This window comes from Mesoplodon bidens (genome assembly GCF_964165515.1).
Source record: "Mesoplodon bidens genome assembly, chromosome: 1".
Classification (NCBI taxonomy): Eukaryota; Metazoa; Chordata; class Mammalia; order Artiodactyla; family Ziphiidae; genus Mesoplodon; species Mesoplodon bidens.
This window is the reverse complement of record NC_138176.1, coordinates 11,610,676-11,636,145: the sequence shown is the minus strand read 5'-3', so window position 1 is coordinate 11,636,145 and position 25,470 is coordinate 11,610,676. Positions and strand designations below refer to the sequence as shown.

General features: G+C 44.8%; 1 protein-coding gene across 2 annotated transcripts in view; it reads left to right on the top strand.

Moving 5' to 3' along the window:
• Positions 1 to 3,245: 3,245 nt before the first annotated feature.
• Positions 3,246 to 25,470, top strand: part of PLPP4 (phospholipid phosphatase 4) — a 127,616-nt gene continuing 105,391 nt past the window's right edge. For both annotated transcript variants that reach the window (XM_081242506.1, XM_081242504.1), the window contains exon 1: positions 3,246 to 3,585. In XM_081242506.1, coding sequence (XP_081098632.1) covers positions 3,530 to 3,585 — 56 coding nt within the window. In that variant the 5' untranslated portion in view covers positions 3,246 to 3,529. The remainder of the gene's footprint in view (positions 3,586 to 25,470) is intronic.

Sequence of the window (25,470 nt, the reverse complement as noted above, 5' to 3'; positions counted from 1 at the left end):
CCTTAGTTTGCTCTATCTCAAAACATTTTCCCTCCTCCAAAGCATCAGCCCTGTATTTGTGGGTCCACTTTCTCCCATTCTCAGCTCAGGGGCACTGGGTGAAGGTTCCACTCCCAGCTTAGGGATGAAGCATGTAACCCAGGCCTGAGACAATCAAGCCATCATGATACCCAGACCATGGTGATTGCTTCAGGGCTGGGCAGTGCCAATGACATTCAATGACATTTTTGTTGGGACTGCTGGCATCAAGACAGAGGTCTTTCCCGTTAAATTTGATCCTGAGAGCATGGAAAGCTGGATTTCTGGCAATCACCTTGTAACTACCAGAAACCCAAGACTGAAGCCAATACAGTGCAGACAGAGCAGAGGTAGAAAGAATCAAGTCCTGGTGACATTGCTTAGATCCTGAATCCAGCTGTGCCTGAAGCCTGATCTTCCCCTGAACTTTCAAATTCTTCTTCTTCTTCTTCTTCTTCTTTTTTTTTAATGAATTTGGGTTGAGCCACCTGTTCCTTGGCACCGCAGAAGTTCTGACTGTATCAGTTCTGTGCAGCTAGCAGGCAGGGGGCGGGAGCAGGTGGAGCAGGACTAATGCATTCATATAAGTTACAGGACAGCGTTTTGTTGTGATTCCCTTTAAGGAAGAGATTTCAACAGAGCTGTCTGAAGAGGGTACAAGCTCCCTCAAGGGTGAATTCTTTATCAGTGGCAGGATTTCCAATACGTACAGGATGACCACGTTGTGGGGAGAGCACAGAATTGGTTCAAGCATCAGATGGGGAGTTGAACTGGGCAGCTCTTTAGATCTGTGTTTCAAAGTCACTTCTTCATGATGGCAGCAGTGAGGTCACATGCCCTTTCAAACTCCTTCTCTAGGCATCTCTAATACAAGCAAGAAATGATCAAGAAAATGTTGCACAAAGATTCTAATTCTGTGATCTTTTTTTTTTTAAAGAATCAATTTTATTTATTTACTTTTGGTTGCATTGGGTCTTCGTTGCTGCACACAGGCCTTCTCTAGTTGCGTCGAGCAGGGGCTACTCTTCGCTGCAGTGCGCGGACCTCTCATTGTGGTGGCTTCTCTTGTTGCGGAGCACGGGCTCTAGGTGCACGGGCTTCAGTAGTTGTGGCATGCGGGCTCAGTAGTTATGGCTCATGGGCTCTAGAGTGCAGGCTTAGCAGCCGTGGCACACGGGCTTAGTTGCTCCGCAGCATGTGGGATCCTCCCAGACCAGGGCTCGAACCCGTGTCCCCTGCACTGGCAGGTGGATTCCCAACCACTGTGCCACCAGGGAAGTCCCTAATTCTGTGATCTTGATAACAGTTCCTGGTGGGCAGGACCAACACAATTAGGTCTCCACCGTGAATTTAACCTTGGTCCACCCTTCAGCTCTGCCACGAGGTCAAGCCACTCTGCCCTCCAAACCCCTTCCACCTTCTGCCCCCGTCACCTACTTGTGCTTTTGCCCTCACTTGGAATTTCCTTTGCCTTTTAAGAACCAACTCTCCTTGACAAGGCTTTGTGCTCTGGCCACCCCAGACCAAAGGAATGACTCCAACCCTAATCTCTGAGTGATCCAGTTTTCTGAAGCACTCCTTTGGGACTGATTGGTACTGCTTTGCATAGTACCTTAATGTTTCTTCATGGTTCCTTGTCTGCCTATATCCTTGAGGGCAGATTTGGATTATGAATCCTAACACCCAATACATGGCTTTGCAGAGGCTGTGCTCAGTTGATGCTTATAGGTAAGTGATGTGTTAATATCATGGGCTCTTGTTAGTAATCTGGAATCTGGCCACCTGACAGTCTCGGATCTGGGTCATTAGAGTTCACTGAGTTACTATGGGCTCTCCTACACCACAACCCAGTCCAGTTGTGTCCAGGGTAGTTGTAGGGCCCAAGGCACAGAGGAGACAGACCCACACCTCCTTCCTCCAAGTCCTTCCTACTCTATCCACATCTGACACCCCACACGACTGATTTATATAGTCCATTCATTCATTCATTCATTCACCGAATACTTACCAAGCACAGTGTGCCAGGCGTTGTGTATACAGTGATAAGCTAACTAGATACAGTTCCTGCCTCTGGGGCTTCCGGGATGGAGTCCCTTCCACACAGAGCCAGGATTGTTCCTCATCTGCCTGCCTCTCTTTCCTAGATCCTGAGATGTCTTGGCTCAGGAATCTTGGATCCATCATATGTCCCTTTGGAGGTGGAGTCTCTTTGCCCTCGCTGATGCCTAAGGCCTCCTCCTACTCCCCCTCTTGTCCGAGGCTGAGCTATGGGTCCTCATTCCCAGGAACCACATTCGAATCCGTTTTCCCAGCTCACAAAACCCAGAAGAGATCTGGGCTCCCCAGAGACAACCTAATGGTTATGGTTAATATGAGTTTTGCATCTTGAATGTCCATTTGGTTTAAATTAATAAAGACAAGTGCAAATTCTGAGAAATATACACAGTCCTGACAGGTGATGGGAAAGCAAAGCCTAACCCTCGCGGGGCTCTGGCTTGAGGTCCCGACCCTCAGGTCACCAGTGAGGATCTGGCCTTTGACTCTGCGCCCTGAGGATGAGGCTTCTGGTCCTCCTTGCAGCCCCTGCCGCCTCAGGTGCTGATGACAGTGCTGTGTCAGCGATGGGCGACACTGACCGCCGGGGTGGGGACTGTGCCAGTCTCTATTTTCACATTTCGCAGCGCCGTCCAAAGCTGCTGGGGACTGCGCGGGAGGGGTCCCCTGGCCTGGCGCTGGTGGCATGGGGAGGAGTCAGGCTCGCCTTTGCTCGGTCTGTGCCAGGACCCTGGAGTCTGGCTGGCTCTTCCTGAGGGCAAAGCAAAGCCTGCGAGTAATCTCGGGGGAACTTCCTAGAAAAAAAGAAATGATTCCAGGTTAGAAAGATGTAGGAAGGGCAGAAAACGGATGGGAGGGAGCGCTGGCTGGCACGAACAGCGAGTGCCACGGCTGTCTGGAGCCGGAGAGAAGTCCCAAAGCGCTCTCCTGCTACCTGCCCACGTGCGTGCGTGTGCCAGGGAGCGAGGGACCCGAGAGCCAGAGTCAGAGGCCGAGCGAGGAGACGCAGAGGGGCCGCAGGCAGAGCCCTGGGAGCGCGCTGCCCGGGCGCTGAGCCCAGGGGCCGCCCACTGGCGGGGAGCGCGCAGGGGAGGCGGCGGCGGCGGCCGGGCTTCCCCGGGCTTCCCCTCGCCTGGCCGCGAGCGCACAGCGAGGGCTCAGGACGCGGAGGCGGTGCCCGGCGCAGGGGAGCGGGGAGTCCCCGAGGCGTCCTCCGCTCGGGGCCGGGAGTGTCGGGAGCGGCCAGCGCGGCGTCCCTGAGCCCCGGAGCCCCAGGCAAGAGGTTTGGGCTGAGCCCTCCCCGCCGCCGGCCCCTCCGGGCGCCCGCCCCCCGCCCGAGGCCTGGAGCGCGCCTCCCTCGCCGCCCCGGGTTTGGAGAGCCGGCGCCGGCCGAGCTGCGGGGTGAGCCGCGGACAGCACCAGCCGCAGCCGCCGCGGGAGCTGCTCCGGCCACACCATGCGAGAACTGGCCATCGAGATCGGGGTCCGAGCCCTGCTTTTCGGGGTCTTCGTGTAAGTAGTGGCGTGCCGCGGGCGGGGGCGCCCGGACTCGGGGATCCACGGACCGAGCGTCTCGGCGCCCCAAGTTTGTTTGCGTCCCGCCGGGGCCAGGATTCGAGGGCCCCTCTCCGCGCTAGGGATGTGTCCTAGGGGACCAAGAGAGACCCTCCCGGTCTCCCTCCTGGGACTCTGGGCGTGAAGGGACCCGCGTACGCGAGGCCGAGACCTGTTCCCGTCACCCGCGTCGCGCCGGGGAGCGGCTCCGGCCGCCTCTCGGGTCCCCTCGCCTGCGCCTTTCACCGGCTCCGCACCACCTGCCCGGGGATTCTGGCTGCTTCCCTGGACGCAGACGCGACCCTCGTTGGCGTCCTCGGGAAGTTTCTCCTTGTGTATGATCTTCCGAGCCCGACGTTTGCAGCCTTCGCTCCTAGCCGCATCGCTCATTGCCCGCCGCGTGCGCGTCCCTAGCTTTGGCGCCGCGGGTCCGGGTGAGCGTTTTCCCTGGAGGCGTTTGCGGTAGTTCTCCCGCTGGAAAACTGTTGCTGCGGAGGCTCGAAAGTCCGGGGCCTCAGCCCTGGGGTGCGGGCTTCATACGCCCGGAGCTCTGTGCCGAGTCCGTATCCGCTTAGGGCAGCAGCGGAACGCCGGTGGGGCCCCGAGCAGCGGGTGCCCGGAAAGAGCGGTCTCGGAGGGGGCGCTGGCTCAGGTTCTCTCTGAGACGTCTGAGCCCCAATGCGCCCCGGGGACCCGCCGCCGCCCGCCTCCCGGCCCCTGTCGTGGCGCTGCCTTTCAGATCCAAGCCCAGAACACCAGCTCAGACCCACTGCACAGCCTCCTGTCATCTCCTGTCACCTGGGCACCCACGTCTACACGTGTCCCTCCATTAGCGGGTCAGGTTCTCTGTCCACCTGTGCCCATGGCTGTTTTCAGACACATTTTGCATATTTAAGTTGCATGAACTTTCTGGATTTGACTTTTTTTTAAAGCCCACTGAGCTATTCCAAACAGGAGGCCCCTCTCTGGATTTCTGCCCCGAATACGGAGTCATTGGTGGCAGGTGGGAGGCTGTGAGATGACTTCTATTCCGTGCAGCCCAGGGTATACACATACAAAGAAATGCCCTTTCTTGCATGTTTTTCTTTACGAGGGGCGTAAATAAACACTCATCTGGAGTGTTTATTCACACCACCAGAACAAGCCGTGAGCTCCCCCCAGATGCAGAAAAGGCCCCTCTGCTAGCTTCTGACTAAACACTAGTGTTACTCAGTGGGAAGAAGGAAGGAGAACTTCGGGTGTGTCCCGATGCACCTGGGAAAACAGAAAACACTGTTCCCTTCTCTTAATCTATTTTTCTACCTTTGGAATATACATTAAAATTAGTACTTGCCTTGTGGTCAGTTGGGGACAGTTTCCAATTGGCAGATAGGCTAAGCCCCATTAAATTATTGTGTGATAGAAATGATAAAATAGTGTTCAGTGCACAGTAGAATTTGCCATTTGTTGGGTGAATGTTTGTGTGAGTAATACTGAAATAAAGTGAGGTAGGCTCTTTTGATTGCCGCTGGGAATTGTCAGATAAAAAAAGGGTCCAATAATATGTAAATATTTGTATTTTAGATAGCCCTTCAAACATCCCACCAAACATTTACGAGATGTTTACAAATATATAATGAATGGGCTATGCAGTGGATTTGGGAATTTTTGATTATTGTCATTTTATGTGCTTCTTGCTTCCTCTAAGGATGTTCTGTAAAAACCAGGCAGTTTATATTCTTTTCTCCAAACTTCCCCTTTGTATTAATTACTTACTGGGGGATCTGCTGTCACCCAAAGGGATACTCTTGGGCGCTGATGGCATTTTTGGATGATCCCCTGGTTTCATATCAAATTGGAAATATTAACAGTGAGTCCAACTGTGGCCCTTTTACCTGCCAAGACCAGCTTTGGTATCTGTGCAAGACTCCCTGGGAATCTTGGAAGCTCAGATGCTGTTATCATCAGGCAGATAACGACTTCCGGTTTGGAGCACACAGATACAGATGACCCTTTGTTTTCTCAGATAAGCTTCTGGCGAGATGGGGGGGGGCGTGGTGGTGGTGGTGGTGGTGGTGGTGGTGGTGGTGGTGAATTTTATTCTTCCTTTTGCCGGCGGCGCTGGTCTGATGGCAAGCTTCGGTGGCTTGAACTCCCCTCTGCTTATGAAGGTGGTGGTCTCAGTAGCAGGGCTTCACTCCAGTAGGCTTAGAAAGTCCCTCTGGGCAAGCCGAATCCAGTTGCTCTGCTGTGGGGTCCAACTTAGCTGATACTATCTGGTTCTGCTTGGTATAGCTACTTTATTTCTCAGGATAAGAGAATAATCTTTTGGGGGGGGATACCTTACATCTTTGCAAACTTGTGCCTCTGGGGGAACATCCTCTGTGGATGCACCTGTTCTCTGATCAGATTTGCTCTGCATAAGAGTAGATTGCCTCCACCCAGTGCCCACGTGCTCCCAGAGATTTGAGGTTAGTGCTAATGCAATGCATTTTTTGATCCATAGGTAGTAGGGATATCTGCTTTCCCTTGTTCTCTTAAGGAACTGGTTCTCTGTCTGTAGATGAGGCTTAGTGCTGAGGTTTGATGATTCAGGATTCCAAGAGGAGGCTTTCCATGGGACACTCTCCATAGAGCACCCGAGAAGTACTTGGTCCTGGCTGAGAAGCTCACACCACTGAGAAGAAAATTAGTAACAAAAATTAGGGCTGGCACATGGAGTTTAACCTAAAAGGAAATAAATGGGTTTGAGGAATCAATGTTTAGGTTAAATCAAATTATGATGTGTAGCTTTGAGGCTGAATTTAGTGCTGGGAGGCTTGTGGGCCTAGAGGTCCAGTGCTGGCTTTAGCAGGTGCAGAAACACTCAGAGAACCCCTGCTGGCGTCTTGGGTGGCAGCAGGATGGCAGGAGCCCCTGGGTGCGCCTTCTCTCTGCCTTGCCCGCAGTCCCTAAGTAAGAGCAAAGGGCCCTCTAGGCAGGACCTGGGGTCTTCAGTCTCTCCCTCTGTGCCTCCATCCCTCCCTCCTTCTCTCTCTCCCTCCCTGTGGTTCCTGGAGGCTCCCTGTCTGGCATGTCCTTCCAGGAGCTGGGGGTCTGCTTAGGATGCCAGGCTGCTCAGGGAACAGCGTTTGCCTCACCTCAGATCCACCCAGCATCCTTCTTTGAGCTCTTCCTGTGCAGGAGGGCCTGTGTAGGTGCCGGGGATGGTTGGAGACTGAAGGCTGGGCGCCTCCAAGGAGCTCTAAGCCTGGCAGAGCAAGCACACCAGGCACCACTATTTGTTATCCCCCTGCCTCCCCATCCAGTCGGCAGATGCATATTTGGCCTCTTCTAGGTGCCTGCAGTTGTAGTAATTTTCTTTCTCTATCATTAGTAAACTTTAGTATGTGTAATTCCGAACAGACACACGGAAACTTGGCACTTTACCTGGTTCAGGTGACTTGCTCGAGGGCCTTGGCTGTCAGGAGGATTTTTGGAATGTCGGCAGTAGCTAACAGATCTTTCTTCATTACCCCTAGGAGTCCAGTTTAAGACTCTAGGTGGGGGATGGTTATGGTAGTTGGAGCAAAGTGCTCAGTTTTACTTGGAGGAATTACTTGGTCCTATAGGAGGAGTGACAGGGAGAGACCGGTGCCAGGGGAGGTTGCTTAGAGCTGACCTCTCTCACCTGAGTCTTGAGCAGTGCGTGCTAGGTGCAGAGCGCCGGGGCCCAAGGACATTCCTGCAGACAGAGTGTCCTGGAGCAGAAGCGTGGAGGCACATTTTGGGTGGGATCAGGTCACCACGTGTGGCCTCAGCACAACGTGTGGGTGGTGAGAGGGACAGGAAGTGATCCTGGGACAAGAACGTGGATGGTCTCAGTGCCCTGTCAGGAAGCATGGACGTTCCCTTGGAGGCACTCACTGGGGAGCCCTGGGAAGTATGCTAACACATATATATGGAATTTAAGGGAAAAAAATGTCATGAAGAACCTAGGGGTAAGACAGGAATAAAGACGCAGACCTACTAGAGAATGGACTTGAGGATATGGGAAGGGGGAAGGGTAAGCTGTGACAAAGCGAGAGACAGGCATGGACACATATACACTACCAAACGTAAGTGGGAAGCAGCCGCATAGCACAGGGAGATCAGCTCGGTGCTTTGTGACCACCTAGAGGGGTGGGTTAGGGAGGGTGGGAGGGAGACGCAAGAGGGAAGAGATATGGGGACATATGTATATGTATAACTGATTCATTTTGTTATAAAGCAGAAACTAACACACCATTGTAAAGCAATTATGCTCCAATAAAGATGTAAAAAAATAATAAAATTTAAAAAAAGGATAAATAAAGGACAGTAAAAATTCATGGTAAAAAAAAAAAAAAAAAAAAGCACCGTGATGAGATACATGCCCAGTGGGGGGAAACGGCAGTTCCCTTGGGCACCTAGGCCCTGTTCCCTTCTGGGAGTGAGTGTGCACAGCTCTGCCGCCGCTGCTGGGCCCCTCTGTGCTCTCCAGGAGCCCACGGTTTATTCCACCTTCTGTGCAGGTTACACGTCTGGAGTCTGCATGTCTGTCTTCTTTGCTTTCCGCACTCTCCCACCTGGGCCTTGGGTGGTCGGCACCTTGGGAGAGCTCCCCAGAGGGCACTCAGTTTCTGATGATCGCTTTTATAGACCTCTGAGTGTTTTGCATCTATCCAGAGCAAGGCTTCCTGAAGGGCAGTCTGCTGACCACCTGCACCTGGATTACCTGGGGCTCAGTTCAGACTTAACTGGATCAACCTATGCAGTGGAGCCCCGGGAATCTGCATTTCCAACAGGTGATCCTTCTCTCCACCACGTTTGGGAACTACTGATGTGCAGTTTACAGTAGCTTGAGACCCTCTCGTGGTCAAGGGTTGCCTCTAGTTCTTTTCTCCTTTCTGGCTACACGGAAGACTAACGTTCCCAAACCCCTGCCTTTGGGTGGGACCATAGGGAACATGGGAAGAGTGACAGGTGTCACCTCCAGGTTGAGGCAACATCATTCCCGTTTAGTGGCCTGTCACTGTCCTTCTCTGTTGATGGCGAGCTTGGAGCTCTGTGTTGAGATGGCAGGGCTGCCAGATGCCAGCAGCAGGACAGCTGCTGTTGGAGGTGAGCTCTGTGGAGCAGAAGGAAACTTTTTGCATTTGGGGACTGATTAGCTCCAGTAGCAAACGTCTATTCTGTTGTATCTAACTAATACACCTGTAATAATTTTGCTCCCTCTCTAGAAAGAGAGAGTTGTTTGAGGCAAAGTGTAAATGTTAGACCCTGGGCTTTGCAGCTGGAAGGTCTGGGTTTGGATTTCGGCTCTGCCACTAACTAGCAAGTTGCCTAAAATCTCTGAACCTCAGTTTTTTCATGGGGGAAGTGGGAATAGTTCCTACTTCATTGGGTTTTATTAAGTAAGGTGCTGTGAGTGCCTACAGTACATATACCAACAATTAGGTGTCTTCTTCCCACTCTTGTGAATTCCTGTTACTTATATGTAGTGTCTAAGGATGGCAGTGTAGCGTAGTGGTCACAGTCATGGCCTCTGGCTCTGGGTTACCGGGGCTTGAATCCTGGTTTTGCCACTTAGCTGTGTGAGCCTTTTAGCAAATAATTTATCCTGCTTCAGTCTGTGCTTCTCCATCTGTTCGACAGGAGTATTAACTGCATCCATGGATGTAAGCCTTGCGAGTATTAAACGAGAGAGTCTCAGCAAATGGTAATGTGATTATTATTATCCTTTTATTAAGATGAAACCATAATATACACTAAAGAGAAATGCCATAGGTAGCTAATGATACCCTTATTACAAATAATTTACTACAGGATTTCCATAAAATAATAGACTCCTTTAAATATATTTCAGATGATTCCTTTTAGCCCCCCAAAGTGAGGTATGTAACTTCCCATGAGTTCATTCAGTGAGCTGTACCCCCATTTCTCAGTGTGGGCTGCTGTCTGTCTGATGGAAGGTGGCAGGAGGTATCTCAGCCCTGTAGCTTCTCAATGGTGACAAATTGCTGGCCTTTTACAGCAGTGATTCTAGGACATTGAATCAGAAGTGTTATCAGCCTAACAGCATTTGATAATGTGTAAGGAAAATGCTGTGTTCCCATCATTTACTTCTGAGTCTGTGTTCATATCATTTACTTCTCAGTCTGTGTTCATCATACAGAGTTCTGCTAGAAGCCCGGTGCAGACAGTTCTTCCATCAGACACCCCCTCCACCCCGAGCTGGTGCATGCTGGACCAAGTATGCCCAGCACTTCTCCCTCCCCCGGGAAGGCGTCTGCTTTGTTATCTGATAAATGGAGCATCCTTCTGTTTGAAATATTATTTGCCACTGTAAAATGAGTCGGCTGTGCCCAGAATTCTGAGAATTGTTGATGTTTTTCCACAGGGAGAGAAATGCTTATAACACCATAAAAGGAGATCGTTAGTTTCATAGCTTTTGGATAAAGTTATCTCGATTAGTTATAAAGATTATGCCTTTCATGACCCACACAAGGCTCGGAAAAGCTCCGTACCTCTATTTTTCTGTGATTGTGTTTTTAAATATGAAAATCATCTTAGTAATTTTGCTTCTTTAAAACATATAATCTTAGTGTTCTGTGGATGAATTAGAAACACTGGTTCACAGTGAGGAAGTGAATTCGTACAGGACTTGGAGATGCCCGGGATGGGTGAGCAGGAAGCCGGGAGGGGCTGGGTCTGTGGAGCCCGGGGACAGCATCATCACAGTCTTTTTTTTTTTTTTACAACTTTATTGGAGTATAATTGCTTCACAATGGTGTATCAGTTTCTGCTCCACAAAAAGGTGAATCAGCCATACATACACATCTGTTCCCACATCCCTTCCCTCTTGCGTCTCCCTCCCTCCCACCCTCCCCATCCCACCCCTCCAGTGGGTCACAAAGCACCAAGCTGATCTCCCTGTGCTATGAGGCTGCTTCCCACTAGCCATCTACCCTACGTTCGGCAGTGTATATATGTCCGTGCCTCTCTCTCGCTTCGTCACAGCTTACCCTTCCCCCTCCCCATGTCCTCTAGTCCATTCTCAACATCACAGTCTTTTAATACGTGACTGTGAAAAATTGTCCCGCCAAGGTGAGGCGCAAGTTGTTACTATGTCTTCAGGAAAAACAAAGGAGCAAGAAACAGGGTCAGAAGCTGCAGGAGCATCTAGGTTGGTTTTCAGAGAGGGTGCAGTCTGCTAATCAATGCTAGATATTTCTTTCTCCTTTTCCACAGGGTTTTTAAAATGTGTTTTTATTGAAATATTAGTTTGAAACAAATAAAATTGCTGATATTTGACTGTTTTGACCTACAGAAATGGGAATTTCATTTTAGTCCAACCTAAAAATAATATACACAAAGAAAAGTGTATGATTCATAATTGTACAGCTGCCCAGAATACCTTCCACCCTCTGAGCCCACTTCTGCCACCCTGAGGGTCTCCATCACTCTGACTTCTAACAGCAATTTTGAACTCCGTGTAGATGGCATCATGCAGTGTGTACTTTTTTCTGTGGCTTTTTTGGGTTTTGTGCCCGGCTTCTTTTGAGACTCATCCATGTCGTGCATAGCTGCAGTTTGTTAATTTTCTTTGCCGTAGAGCATGTCATTGCATGACGGTACCTCTTCATTTACTCATTTTATGGATATCATTTATGGATATTTGAGTTATTTATGGTTTTGGCTATTAAGCATAATGCTGCTTTTGTTTTTAACGCATATATTTGTAATTCCTGTGGCATATGTCCTGAGGAGTGGAAATGCTAGGTTACTCATCTGAGGTTTTTAAAGAGGATTTGGCTTCTTTTTGTCTGTCTCAAATTCTGAAAGAGAGCTGCAGTCTGTATGCTGCTTTAGTCTCCATTCATTGGTCTGTTACTTTGTGTCAAGTATGTGGTGGCCCTGGTGAATGACATGAGGATGCCTAGAACTGGGCCCCTACTCTGCAGCAGGGTGGGCAGCATGGCACCAAAGTCAGCTCATGGGCTTTGGAGTTAAATCCTGACTGCTGATGATAAAGATGTGCCTCAGCTTCCTCATCTGTAAAGTGGGGACAAGATATCTGCCCAGGAGGCTTAAAGATGAAGGTACGTAACATGTGACACATGGTAGTTGTTTAAGCCAATCTCCTTTCCTTCCTCCATCTCTCTTCCTTCCTATGGGGAGGCCAAGATACAGGTCAATAAAAGATATCTAATGTCACAATGTAATAATAATAATGAGTGTAGCTTTCAGTGCCACAGCAGCGATGAACCTGGAACTGGGATTTAGGAAGTTTGGGGAAAGTGTTCTGAATAATTGTCCAGGAAGCCATTGAGAAAGAGAAGTGCTTGATATGTGTGTATGTGTAGGTATCCTTTAATAGACCTGTCTCTCCACCTTGGTTAAAGGAAACAAGTATCAACACTAACAGTGTGCCAGCTTTGTACTAGGCACTTGTCACACCCTAGATGACTTAATCTTTGCAGCCCCCCACCCCAAGAAGTGATACTGTTGTCCTAATTTCCAGAGTTTAGAGTTAATGCTTCTCAAATACAGAGAACTCTTATCAATCAGTATGAGAAGAAAAGAGCTTTTCCAAAAAAAAAAAATAATAAGGACAGCGGACAGAACAGGGAACTAACAAAAATACAAATAACCAATCTTGTTTAAATCTTCGATTTCCATAGAAGTGTAAAATATGCGCCTAAAAACAATAAAATATATTGCATATAGATTAGCACAAGCTTTTTATGGGCTACAATGAATGAATGCAGCCACCAAAAGTAGTTTTGTAGATAACGTAGATAACTATTTGTTAGCTTGGAGGATATCCATAAACTGTTAAGTGATAAAAAGTAGGTTACATAAGTATGCATAAAGCTACTGTAATGTGGTAATTAATAAAATCAATTTGTATCTATGTCTGTAAGAAAATAGCTATAAAGATAAACAACAAAATCTTAATGGTGGTTATTTCAGGCTGACAGGCTTGTATAATATTTGCTTTTTTCTTTATACCATTTGTTGTGTAATTATTTTACAGTAAACATTTATTACTCTCACACATAATTAGAAAAATTGATTTAGATTTTTCCTGTTATGGGGAAAAAAAGAATCTAATGAAATATCCTAGATAGGATACTGGATGATTGTTTTGTGATTGTTTTAGAAATATCTGAAGTGGGAATGTGTCAAAAATTAACCCTCCTATGTTTCATATCAACTAAAATATTTAAAGGAAAATCAGAAGGTAAGAATTAACACGCAGGATGTGCAAGGTGAAACAGATGTGATCAGATGCTGCAGGTGGAATTGTAAAAGGACATAACCGTTTGGAAGAGCAACATTGCAATGCATAGACAGTCGTAAAGTTATTCCTGTCGTTTGACTTAGAACTCTTAAAAAATATGTTGAAACACTGATGTAAAAAGTGCAAAATCCTAAATCCTCATGTATAAAGATGTTCATTACTGTGTTTCATACAAAGCAAAGTAAATATATTTGTCAAATAAAAATAAATTAAAACTCAAATAGTCAACATTTGAAGAATGGTTTCATAAATTATGGATACAAAGAAATACTATATAGCTATTAAAATAATCATTTTGAAAATCAGGGTAAAATTTTATGATATAACAGTTAAAGAAAGCACTATAAAGAATATATCATATTTCCAGACTATTTGAAATATATCTGATTCGGGCAAATATTAGAAAGGATTACACAAAAGTGAATGTGATAGGAATGAATGTGTTTCTCCTCACTTGAACATTATTTTAAGATTATAAAATAGTTTTAAAAATTAAAGCAGTACAAAAAGTGTAAGTTTTCCTGAACTCTGTCACTTATCTCTGCCAATTCCATTCCCTTCACTTTTTAAACTTTTAAACCTATATTTATATATTTTAAAAACTGAGAACACATTTTATCTATAGTAATTTTTTTTTTTACTTAATGTATTGATATCTTGGAGATATTTTCTGTCTCTATAGATCTACTTGTTCTTTTTGCTGGCTGTGTGGTGTTCAACTGATTAACCTATACAAGGGGTTATAGGGTGTTTTCATCTTGTGTTATGACAAACAGCATGGCAGTTGTGCATATATTGTAATGTACCTGTTAAAGTACTATTGTCATAAACCTGTGCAAATGAAATTTCTGAGCCAAAGGCCACATGTATTTTGAATTTTGGTGGGTACGCCAAATTGCCACCCAAACTGTTGGTTTACATTCTACCAATAGTTCAAAGGTGTCTATTTTTTGACATTCTTGCCAATGTTGGATATTATTAATGTTTTATATTTATACCATGGGAGAGAATATGACATTTATATCTTTTCACTCATGTATTGGGAGTTTATATTTTTTAGGTGAAATATCTTGTATTTCCCTTTATCCATGCTTTTATTGGATCTTCAAATTTATCTTACTGATGTGTAGCAGCGCTTTATTCCTTATAGTTATAGACCTTTTATTTCATAAGTTGCAAACACTTTTCCTCTGTGGTTGACTTTTAAGTTTCTTTGCAATTTCTGTTATTGTGCACATTTTAATGATGTAGTTAAATATATCAGTCTTTCCCTTTATGGTTTCAGAGTTTCTCTTCTATTTAGAAAGTCCTTTCTCATCTAAAACAGAAATATTCTTCTGTTTTGCTTAGTATACTTATATTCTTTAATTTTAATTTTTTAATGTATGAGAATTTTTTTAAATTTATGGAGTGAGGTAGAGAATTTAACTTTCTTCTTGCATGTGGTTTGTCAATTATGAAATAGACATTGTTTTCTCAGTGACGTCTTAATCACATACAAGCTTCCATATATCCATGGATTGCAAGTGAATTCTATTCTGATTATCGGTTTGCCTGGTTGCTCAATATAACATTTTAATTATTGTAGTTTTATAGTTTATTGAGATATCTGAGGGGAAATGGCCCCTTCTCCCTGAGAAGGGACATAGGATGGTGGTTTAGACTGCAGGATCCAAAGCCAGGATGCCTGAGTTCAAAGCCCTAATCTGCTATTTACTAGTTATGTGAATTTGGGCAGGTTGCTTTATCTCTCTGTGCTTCAGTTCCCTAGTCTTAAATATGGGGGTAATTATAGTGCTAGAATAGTTTCATTGAATTGAGATCAGAGGCTGTGGCTTGCATGATTTCTGTGTTTTATAATTTGTTATGATTTTCTGTATGGCCACATACATAGTCAATTTTTAAATTTACATACAGTGTAAATTTTTGTAAATTTATATAGTTTGAACATAGTGAATAGTTTCTGTATGGTGGGTACAAACCTCTAAATATATTAAAGCAAGTTAGCTGTGATATTCAAATCCTCACTCTTTTAAATTTGTTCTTTTTAATTTGTTCTTTTTAATGTGAAGATATGCTCCCTCTGACAAACTGGGGTAATTAAAGCTTTCACCTTTTTTGAGATAACTAATATTTAATCGTGTTGCTGCCAACTTATTCTCTGTTTTCTTTAAGTGGTGCTTCATTTCTGTGTTTTTTCCCCTTTTGTTTCTTGCTTTAGCTGAATAGCTTAAGTTTGCTACCTCCCATTTTTTCCTTTAGTGATTTGGAAGTCAAATTGCTGCGTCTACATTTCTAGTTAGCGTTCTTAAATTTTCTTTCCTTCTGATGAATTGAACGTTTTATTATTATGAAGTTTCTATCTTTGTGTTAATATTCCTTATCTTAAAGTCTACTTTATCTAATATTAATATATAGCTATATTATCTTTCTTGAGATTAATGTCTGCACAGAATGTATTTTTCAGTCCTTTTACTTCCAACCTATCGGTATTTTTATGTTTAATATATGACTCTTGTAAACAGCTTTAAGTTGTACCTTTTAGTTTTATCCAGTCTGGCCAGTCTCTGCCATTTAATTGGAGCGGTTAAGTCATTTACAGTTAATGCAGTTGATATGGTGGGGTTTAAGCCTACCACCTTACTATCTGATTTTTATTTGTTTCATCTGTTCTTGTTCTTCTTTTTCTTTCTTCTTTTAGGCTAATCAAACACTTGATGCTACAGTAAATCCCCTACATACGAACGAGTTCCATTCCAATAGCATGTTCCTAAGTCCAATTTGTTCGTAAGTCCAACAGAGTTAGCCTAGGTACCCAGCTAACACAATCGGCTATATAATACTGTACTGTAGTACAGTGTAATAGGTTTATAATACTTTTCACACAAATAATACATAAAAACAAACAAACACAAAGAATTAAGAAAACTTTTAATTTTACAGTAGAGTACCTTGAAAAGTACAGTAGTACAGTACAACAGCTGGCATATAGGGGCTGGCATCAAGTGAACAGGCAAGAAGAGTTACCGACTGGAGGAGCGAGGGAAGATGGGAGATGGTAGAGCTGAAGGATGGTCAGCAATAGGAGACAGAGGGCAAGATGCAGTGTCACTCATGCCTGACGGTGGAACACACGTTCACATCTTTGAAAGTTCGCAACTTGAAGGTTCATATGTAGAGGACTTACTGTATTCCACTTTATCTCCTTTATTGTATTTTAGTTTTACCTCTCTTAAAAAATTTTAGTAGGTTCTCTACACATTACAATATGCATTTCTTTTACTTGTCACCATGAAGTCAATATTACACCATTTCACATACAATGTAAAAATCTTTCAAAAGCATTTTTTACCCATGTCTTTGGTACATTGTCATAGATTTCACTTTTATGTATAAATCCCATAAAACATTTAAATTTCGTCTTTAGCAATCAATGTGCTTTAACAGAAACTAAATTTTTAAAATAGATTTACCTACATATCTACCATTTCCAGTACTCTTTATTTCTTCTTTCATATTTGGTTTTCCCTTTAGGATTATATCCCTTCAGCCTGGATAACTTCCTTTAGCATTTCTTGTAGGGTAGGTTTGCCAGGAACAAATTCTCTTGGCTTTGGTTTTGTTGGAATTGTCTTTATTTTGCCTTTACTTTTGAAATATTTTTGTTGGTTATAGAATTCTAGATAGACAGTTTTCTTTCAGTACTTCAGAGTTGGCTTTGAATTGTCTTGTAGATTTTATTATTTCTGAAGAGAAGTCAGCTGCCCCTGTTTTTGCCACTTTCCTAAATGCCACATGTTTTTCCTGTTAGCTGATTTTAAGACTATTTTTGGTTTTCAGTAGTTTGGCTACGATGTTTCTAGGTTGGGCTCATTTGTATTTTTCCTGCTTGGGTTCATGGAGATTCTTGGAGCTATGGTTTGATGTCCTTCATCAATTAATTATTCTCAAAACATAGTTTTTCAAATATTTCTTTTGCCCCACTCTCTCTCTCCTCCCCTTCTGGTTCTTCTATTACGTGTGTATCAGACAATTTGATATTGTTCCACAGGTCTTGGATAATCTGTTCCATTTTTTAAAAAAAATTTTTCTTCCCTGTGACTTAGTTTAAGATAATATCTACTGACTTTTCCTCAAATTCACGAATTCTTTATTCTGCTGTATCTATTTTTTCCCTGGTAAGCCCATGTCATAAATATTTTATTTCAAATGTTCATTTTTTTCAGTTATATAGTTTCCCTTAGATTCTTTTTTTAGAGTTTTAGTTTCTTTGTGATGTTATCCACCTGTCCACCTATTCTTTTCATCTTTCCCTAGAATTAAACATATTTATAGTAGAAAGTCCTTTTCTGCTATTTCCAGCATTAGGATGATCCATGGTTATTTTTTTTTTTCTGTTGATTATGGGTCACATTTTCCTGCTTCCTTGCTTGTGTAGTAATTTTTAATTGTATATTGGACACTGAATCACACATTGTGGAGATGCTTGATTGTTATTGTCCTCTAAAGAGTGTTGAGTTTTATTCTTGCATGCAGTTAATTTACTGTTGGGTCACCTTAATCCTTGGAGCCTTGGTTCTAGGCTGTGTTTGCATAAGTCTTTCTTGGTTTTGCCTTAGATCCTAGGGTGCATCCTTTAGTCCTAGGATGTGTTTCTTACTCCTATGGTTTGGCCCTTCTGGTTTCAGGAGAAAATGTATCTTGGGGAAACTTCAACTCCAAACTCTATCTCCTAGTACTATCTAGCTGCTGAAGTCTCTCCTTCACTCTTTAGACTGTGACTGTTGCTTTCCATTGGGGTCCTTGTAGGCTTCTCCTGCATGTTGCAATTTCTGAGTTTGCCAATGATTTGAAGGAAATTTGTACATTCAATTTTGTGTACCCCTCTCTGTCTAAACTCCTTAACAGGGATGTATCTCATTTCTTGTATCATCCATTATTTTCTTCCCATATGCTTTATGCTTTATCTTTTCCTTAATTTTTTTCATATTCTGCTTTGCTAATTGGCACCCCTTGAGGCTCTTCAGCCTAGCTCTGGATTTTATGCTTTTCATTCTTTTTAGGGAGGTTTTGAGAGGGAAGAAAGACAAAATGTACAGGTTCAATTAGCCATCTTGAACTAGATGTCTCTTTAAAAAACATTTTTCAAATTTTTCTTTGATACAATGTTTACATTTTTATATTTAAAATTATATTAAAATCCATTGATTCTTTCACACATGAATATTTTTATGGTTTTCTGAGTCATCATGTAAGTGGCCTCTTCTTTGCCTATCTAAAATCCTATTTTCCAAGACTTGGCTCAGAATTTGCTTTTCTGTGATATCTTGTCTAAATATATTAGCTCTGACTAAATGTATATAATACTGATGATAGATTATATAGAAGTCCCACATATATCTTTTTTTTTTCTTTGATGATGGAAATAGTTGATTTTCTGGATGTATTATGTTTTAATTCAGTCTTGTGGACCAGTGAAAATATCTTCAGTCATATAATGAGAACATATTAAATTAGATTTTAAAAATATTAATACCATATTTATGAAAAACCACAAGAAACAAAGATACTTTGATTTTTTTCCTGATGCAAAATATCCTTTTGTTGTTTCCTAAAAATAGCAAGCTTGGGGTTGTTTGGCTCCAGGGATGATGATGATGATGATGATGATGATGATAATGATAGCAGTAACTAATATTTATTGACCACTTATCTGTATGCCAGGCACTGTGCTAAGGCAATTTACTCTTTAAATCTTCAAACGATACTATGAGGTAGGAATTTTATAATTCTTCATATTTTTGGATGAGAAATCTAAGCCTTAGAGAGGTTAAAGAACTCACCCAGTGTCACGCTGTTAATAAGTGGGATGAGAGTGCTTTCAGTGAAACATTTAAACTGAGTGTTTAATGCAATGGAACAATTTACATCAGATTTGGGTAGAGAGGGGGAGAGAAGGGACTGGTGGTGAGGCTTTCTGGTAATTAGATGACCCTGACAACCTCAGTGAAGTTATGGACATGAAGGGGATTGACGTACACGGGGCAAATGGAACTCTGACATTTCACCAGAAGGCACCACAGAGTGAATTATATTCTACCCGGTGTCTGACCTGGCAGAGTCTCTAGACCTTGTCTCATCTGTCTTCCCCTCCTTTTTTTTTTTTTAAACAGAGGGTGTTAATCAGACCCTCCTTGTTCAGCAGCAGAGGTGAACCTAGAACCACAGTCTCTTGATTCTTGGCCCCAGGGACTGCTCAGCATGTGACTTCCTCTATTCCTAAGAAGGCACAGGTCCTGCGCATTTAGGATCGTCTTTTCCCCATCCTGTCAGAATCATTTGAATGCAGCTGTGTTTCTCGGCAGCCTCTGTGGGGCAGCTAGTGGGGGAGCTGCTTTTTTTTAAATCAAAACACACTGTTGATCAAAAGGAGCAACATCTTTGTCCGACATCTCCCCACCCCACCCCTGCTTCCGGTTATAAGATAAATAAATTCTGGGGATCTACTGTACAGCATGGTGATTATAGTTAATTGATACTGTACTATATACTTGAAAGTTGCTCAGAGAGTAGATCTTAAATGTTCTCTTCACAAAAAGGAAGTGGTGGTTATGTGACATGATGGAGGTGTTAATTGGCATTTTTGCAGCAAGCATTTTGCAGTATATGCATTAGCAAACCAGCACGTTGCACACCTTAAACATACACGATGTCAGCTATATCTTGATCAAGCTGGGAAAAAAAGTCCTGACAGCTCCCTCCCACGTATCTGTCACACTTCCACAGGACACAAGAGAGAGAGGTTCCACAGGCCACAAGAACATGAGGTGACAAGCCAGCCATGCCTGAGGGTGGTGTCCGCTCCCCGTGGTCAGCCTGTCCTGAGGCTTCCTGTGGACTTTGTTCTAAGTGTCAGGACAAGGGACAGAACCTAAACTTCAGGGGTGGGTGTTTCTGGAGGTGTTTTCTCTACAAAGTCCAGCTTTAAAAACTGGGGGGGGGGCACCACATGTTACACTCAGAATATCTGTACCTTGGGCAGAGTATCTGTAGATGGTGACACATAGCTTTCTTTGGTCCAGTTCCCTTGTCCTGGGAGCAGAAGTGGATGACACATAAGGGAGCCACTGCCCTCATTTAAGGTAGCGTTGAAATCCCCTCCATTCCTTCACTCCCGTAGCCTCAGAGGTACATTGACTGTGTCCCACTGTGCCAGGCCCTGGACACAGAGATGAAGAATGCCACATGCCTCACTAGGCCAGGTCATGTCGCCAGTGGACAGCAGAACCCGTGGATATTGGGATACAGCTGGACCAGTCTTTCTGGCCTGGGGACCTGCCAGTGCAAGAGGACTTGCCAGGAGTTCGGGGGTGCAGTTGGGGTTGAGGGCTTGGGTGGAAGAATGGCAGTGCTCAGGGTGGGGTGACAAAGTAGAGTGGAGGACATCAGGGAACAGCTTTGCCGGTGGCCAGCCATGCCCTCCTCTCGGTAGACCTTGCCGCTGGCTCTTCAGCCCAGGGGCCTGCCCTTGGAACTGCTTTGCCATGAGAAATAACAGCTTCTTTCTTTTCGAGTGCTTACCCCGTGCCAGGTGACGTTCTTATGCTCTGTGGGCAGTTAGCTCATCGCATCCGTACAGCATGATGTGGGTGCTCTCATTTCTTCACTTTGCAGGGGTTGGGGGGTGGAATGCAGGGAGAGGAGTGATGTGTCTGCGGTCACTTGCGTGTAGGTAGCGGAGGTGGGGTTGGAGGCCAGGCCCGCCGGGCTCTGCTCTCTGTTCCCATTGCTCTGCTGCTACAGCTGGGTGGGGGGTTACTTTGTCCCGAGTCGCCCACACAGTGGCCTTCTGCCCACCGTGCCTGGCGTGGATCTTGGTCACAACAAACCTGTAGTGCACCCGAGTCCAGGGTTGAGGAGCCCAGACTGCCGGACGTCCAGTGCTGCCTTCATCTTGGCTTGGGTCACTTTAACCTCTCCTTCTTCAGTTTACTGATGTGCAAAGTGGGGATAGAAATAGTACCGGCCAGAACCTGACAGGGTATAAATACTCACAGAGCGGTGCCTGGCACGCAGGGAGCACAACACGGATGTAAGCCGCTATCGTCATATTCGCAAGTGCTCGTCTAGAAATTTCCCTTCCCTTCTTCTTGCCCCGTCTTCAGGGCAAAATGTCTTTTTCTGTGCTCTTCTGCAATGGCCCTCTTATCACCCTGACCTTATCTTGCCTGTGAGAGCCGTTTGTTTATAAGAATTATGTGTCTCAGTTCACCGTAATCACTGTTTCTTTCTTGACCAAGTGGAACCTCTCCCTCGATGTCAGCAGGCATTGTTGGAAAACAGTGCCTGCCTTGGAATAGGCAACATAAAAAGCATCGGGAGCCTCGGAAGAAGCTTGATTAATTATCTGTGTACTTTATGCCTAAAGTGTGAATTGTGGTTTTCATTTTCTCAAGAATGTGAGCCGCCTGCTTTGAATTAATCCGGAGAACAGTGTTTTTTTTTTTTTTAAATCTCCCCACTGCTGTGTCAGCACTTAGAATTACTGCCTGAGGGTTTTCTTTTTCCTTCTTAGAGAATCTAAAGGTATGCTGAATAATTTTCAGATTAAGTTTAATTATTTCACGTTTGAAAAAAAGAAGGGAAAAGAACTTTGTGAAAACTGTGCTCAGGAAAGAAGTGTTCCCATTGTCAATTTTTTTTGTTTGTTTCTAAGGTGTTTTGAAAATCGCTCTGGGTTTTTCTGCTGGTTATGCTGGAAATCACAAGTCCTTGCTTACATCAGGAAATCAGAAAGCAGGGCTCACTCTGGATTGAGCCGGGTTCGATTTAACACTGAACGGAGTCAAGTCCGAAGTACAAATCAATGTCAGATATAAATAAGTCCAGGCACAATTTCTCCGTGTGGCCTTGGGTTATGAAAGCATTTTCCCACTTGACTACAAGCTTCTCAAGAGGAGAACCCTTGATTTTTGTGTCCACCAGTCTCTCTCCCACCCCTGATATCTACCTGACACATAGTAGCTGCTCAGGAAATATTAATTGAGTGAATGACGTAACTGTGGTGAGGTGACTTCAGGTCACACTTTCACCTACTGGAAGAAAGAGCTCTTCCAGCTGGGACCCCCTGGGCCTGCATACAGGAAGACAGAAGCCAAGGCTTGTCCTTTAGATGCACAGAGAAGCTCGGAAGAAAAGTTGCAGGAGAACATGTGTCACTAAATGGAAGACACCTTTTCATCCCCAGGAAGAAACACAATGAAGAAAAGGCCAGGAGCTGCACTGAGATGCCCTGTGGGTTTGCAACTGTGTCAGCTCCCTGGGGAGCATGGCAGACCCCTCATTGGGCTCTGTCATTGTCCCTCTTGTAGGAACAAGCAGGGAGGTGGCAAAGGTGGCAGTGGGGTAGTGTGGCCTTGTGTGCGTTTGAGTAACTGTCCAGACACACACCAGGCTTTGCCAGGTCTCCACTTCGGCAACCCCCCAACCCCCGTCCAGGGCCCACACCCGCAGCTGTCTGCACAGCCTTCTCGTAAGGGGTCCTTAGTAGAGTCATGCCTATTTCCCCATGTGCAGACCCCACGCTCAATTACGTCCTATCTCTTCTTGGGGGTTAGCTGCTTTGTGTGGTTGCATTACCTCCGAGCTGAGGTCTTCCAGGACCTCAGCTTTTAAACAAGTTATCTTTGCTAGATTTCTTTCTTTTTACTTTAAATAAATGATTATTTAAAATTATGAGACAAATGTAGGCTCGGTGCAGGAAACTTAATAGAGAGAAAAAATTTGAAAGAAAATGGAATTATTTATGATCCTACAACCCAGAGAAAACCAGAGTTAACATTTTGGTTTGTATTCTTTTAGTCTTCTCCTGCTCCGCCAACCCCCCACTCATGCCATGAGACATAATACTTTTTATGCACAAAAGGTATGCCTCGTCTGAAATAAAATTTTATAGGCTGCCTTTTTCACTTGACATTACGCCCTCAACATCTTTCTATACCAATAAATCTTCCCCAACTTGCTTTTTTAATAGCTGTGAATGGTGACAGAATATGCTGCCCCAAAATTGGCATAAAGATTATTTTGCGAAGAGGGCAACTGAGAGGAGGCAGATTCAGGAAAGGCTCCCTGCCTTCCCCCAAGTTTCCTAAAAGCAGGGCATTAACTTTCAAGGGTGTCTTTCCTCCCCTCTCTACCAGGAAAGACAGAGAGTGGTCACTGGAGACAGCACCAGAGGAGTCTACATAACAAACTGCACAGGGGGCTTCCCTGGTGGCGCAGTGGTTGAGAGTCCGCCTGCCGATGCAGGGGACACGGGTTCGTGCCCCGGTCCGGGAGGATCCCGTATGCCGCAGAGCGGCTGGGCCCATGAGCCATGGCCGCTGAGCCTGCGCGTCCGGAGCCTGTGCTCCGCAGCGGGAGAGGCCACAGCAGTGAGAGGCCCGTGTACTGCAAAAAAAAAAACCCAAAAAACCAAACTGCACAGTTAACCGTTATCTACCATTAGTTTCCGTCTATGTATTGACTTTCCCACAGTTCGCTGCCCTTAGAAGCCTAAAACTTCTTTCATTTGTCCTGTCATATCTTCACTAATTCATTGCTCTTTATTGGGAATGCTATATAAGCTGGAGTTCTAAGCCACTGCTTCGAGTTACTCATTTTTCCCTGGGTATCCCCTGTGTATATATGAGGTGTCCATGTTAATAAACTTCTGATTCTTTTTCTCTTGTTAATTTTTTTGTCTTTTGTTATAGGGGTCCCAGCCAAGAACTCAGAATGGTAGAGGGAAAATTGTTTTTTCTTCCCCTACAGCTGCAACACAGTCCATTAAATTAAGCAAATAATCTAATACAATAAGCAGACTGGAGATGGACATTAGTGGCCTGTCTCTGGTTTTTAGTTGATGTAGACAACCCTGTGTTGAACATCCTGGCTCATGCCTTGCCATGCACATCTCTGATTAGATTCTTAGGCTTAATTCCTGGATGAGGAATTTCTCCATCAAAGCATTTTTCCCTCTGCTTTCATCAGCTTGCCCTCCAGAGAGTCTGTACCAATTAACATTGCTCCTTGCCTGCTCTGCTGGTGCTCCTCAACACGCCTGCCCAAATGGCTCTTGATGGACAAACCTCCACTGAACATTCTGTTCAATGTCTCATGCCCCATCCTATCACATTATCATATTACCCCATTTTATTTTTTAATAGCACTTATTTTAATCTGAAATGATGTCCATTATTTATTGGCATCCCGGTTTATTGGCAACTCACTCTGTGAGTGCAGGGACCTTGCCTGTTGGGGGTCAGTGCTGTTTGGCAGTGCCTTTCAACCATTCACCCATTCCCACCACAGTTGTGTATCTCGGTGCGCAGGACAAGTCTGCTGAATGAACATATGTTTACCCGCAAGGTCAATGACACTTGTATTATCATGCATTAAAAAAGTTGTTATCGGGCTTCCCTGGGGGCGCAGTGGTTGAGAGTCCGCCTGCCGATGCAGGGGACGCAGGTTCGTGCCCCGGTCCGGGAAGATCCCACATGCCACAGAGCGGCTGGGCCCGTGAGCCATGGCTGCTGAGCCTGCGCGTCCGGAGCCTGTGCTCCGCAACGGAAGAGGCCACAACAGTGAGAGGCCTGCGTACTGCAAAAAAAAAAAAAGTTGTTATCTTTATTCTAAAACAAAAGATGCCAAACATAACTTAACCCATTGCTGGTGACCAGTGGCCCTCAGGTGGTCCCGGGATCCTTTGGTGTACTAAGGTATAAGACCCCTTTCCCAAGCAGTAACTGGGTTTTGTAATTACTGTGGTTTGTTTCTTTTGGCTTAATTTTTTTCTCTGTTCTTGAAAGGCTGTAGATAGTATGCTTACTTGAAGCAAGTTATGTTTCCACTTCTGATTTGCTGCTACTAATCTGCTAAGGCTTTGAAAGGAGAGACTCACCTTACTTAAACAGTGTATAAAACAAGAGTGAATAGGTTTAGCTTGAAGGACTGAATAGCTCTGCTGTGTTTAAGTGCTTGGGTATTCTGTTTGCCCAGAGGCTTTTTTTGACTGTTTTCTGTTTCTTATAGAGGGATGGTGTTGATAGCTGAGTTCTGTGAGCGAGGTACTGCAATTCTTGTTACTGAGTCTGTCCCTCCCTTGAGTACCATGAGAGAATGGCTAATATAGTAGTTAGGTGTTGAACAAGTAGTGTATCCGGAGAATACTGGCAGTGGCTGTGCATCTGGGACATGGCTGGGCGATGCTGTCAAGGGCCATGCCTCTGGACTCTGAATCTGGCCTCCTCCGTCCAAGGTCTTTATCAGCAACTTGGATAAAGACATAGAAAGCAGGCTTATCAAATTTGAGAATGAAACAAAACCAGGGTGGAAGGCTAATACGTAGGATAATAGAATCAAGATTCATAAAAATCTTGGCAGGAATGATGGGTCTGAAACTAACAAGGTTAAGCCCTAACAGGATTACATGCGAAGTCCTGCGTCTCACTTCAGCAGAGCCAGCCACAGCTGCCAGCGATGGGAGGGGCCTGGCTTGAAGGCAGTTTGTGTGCAGA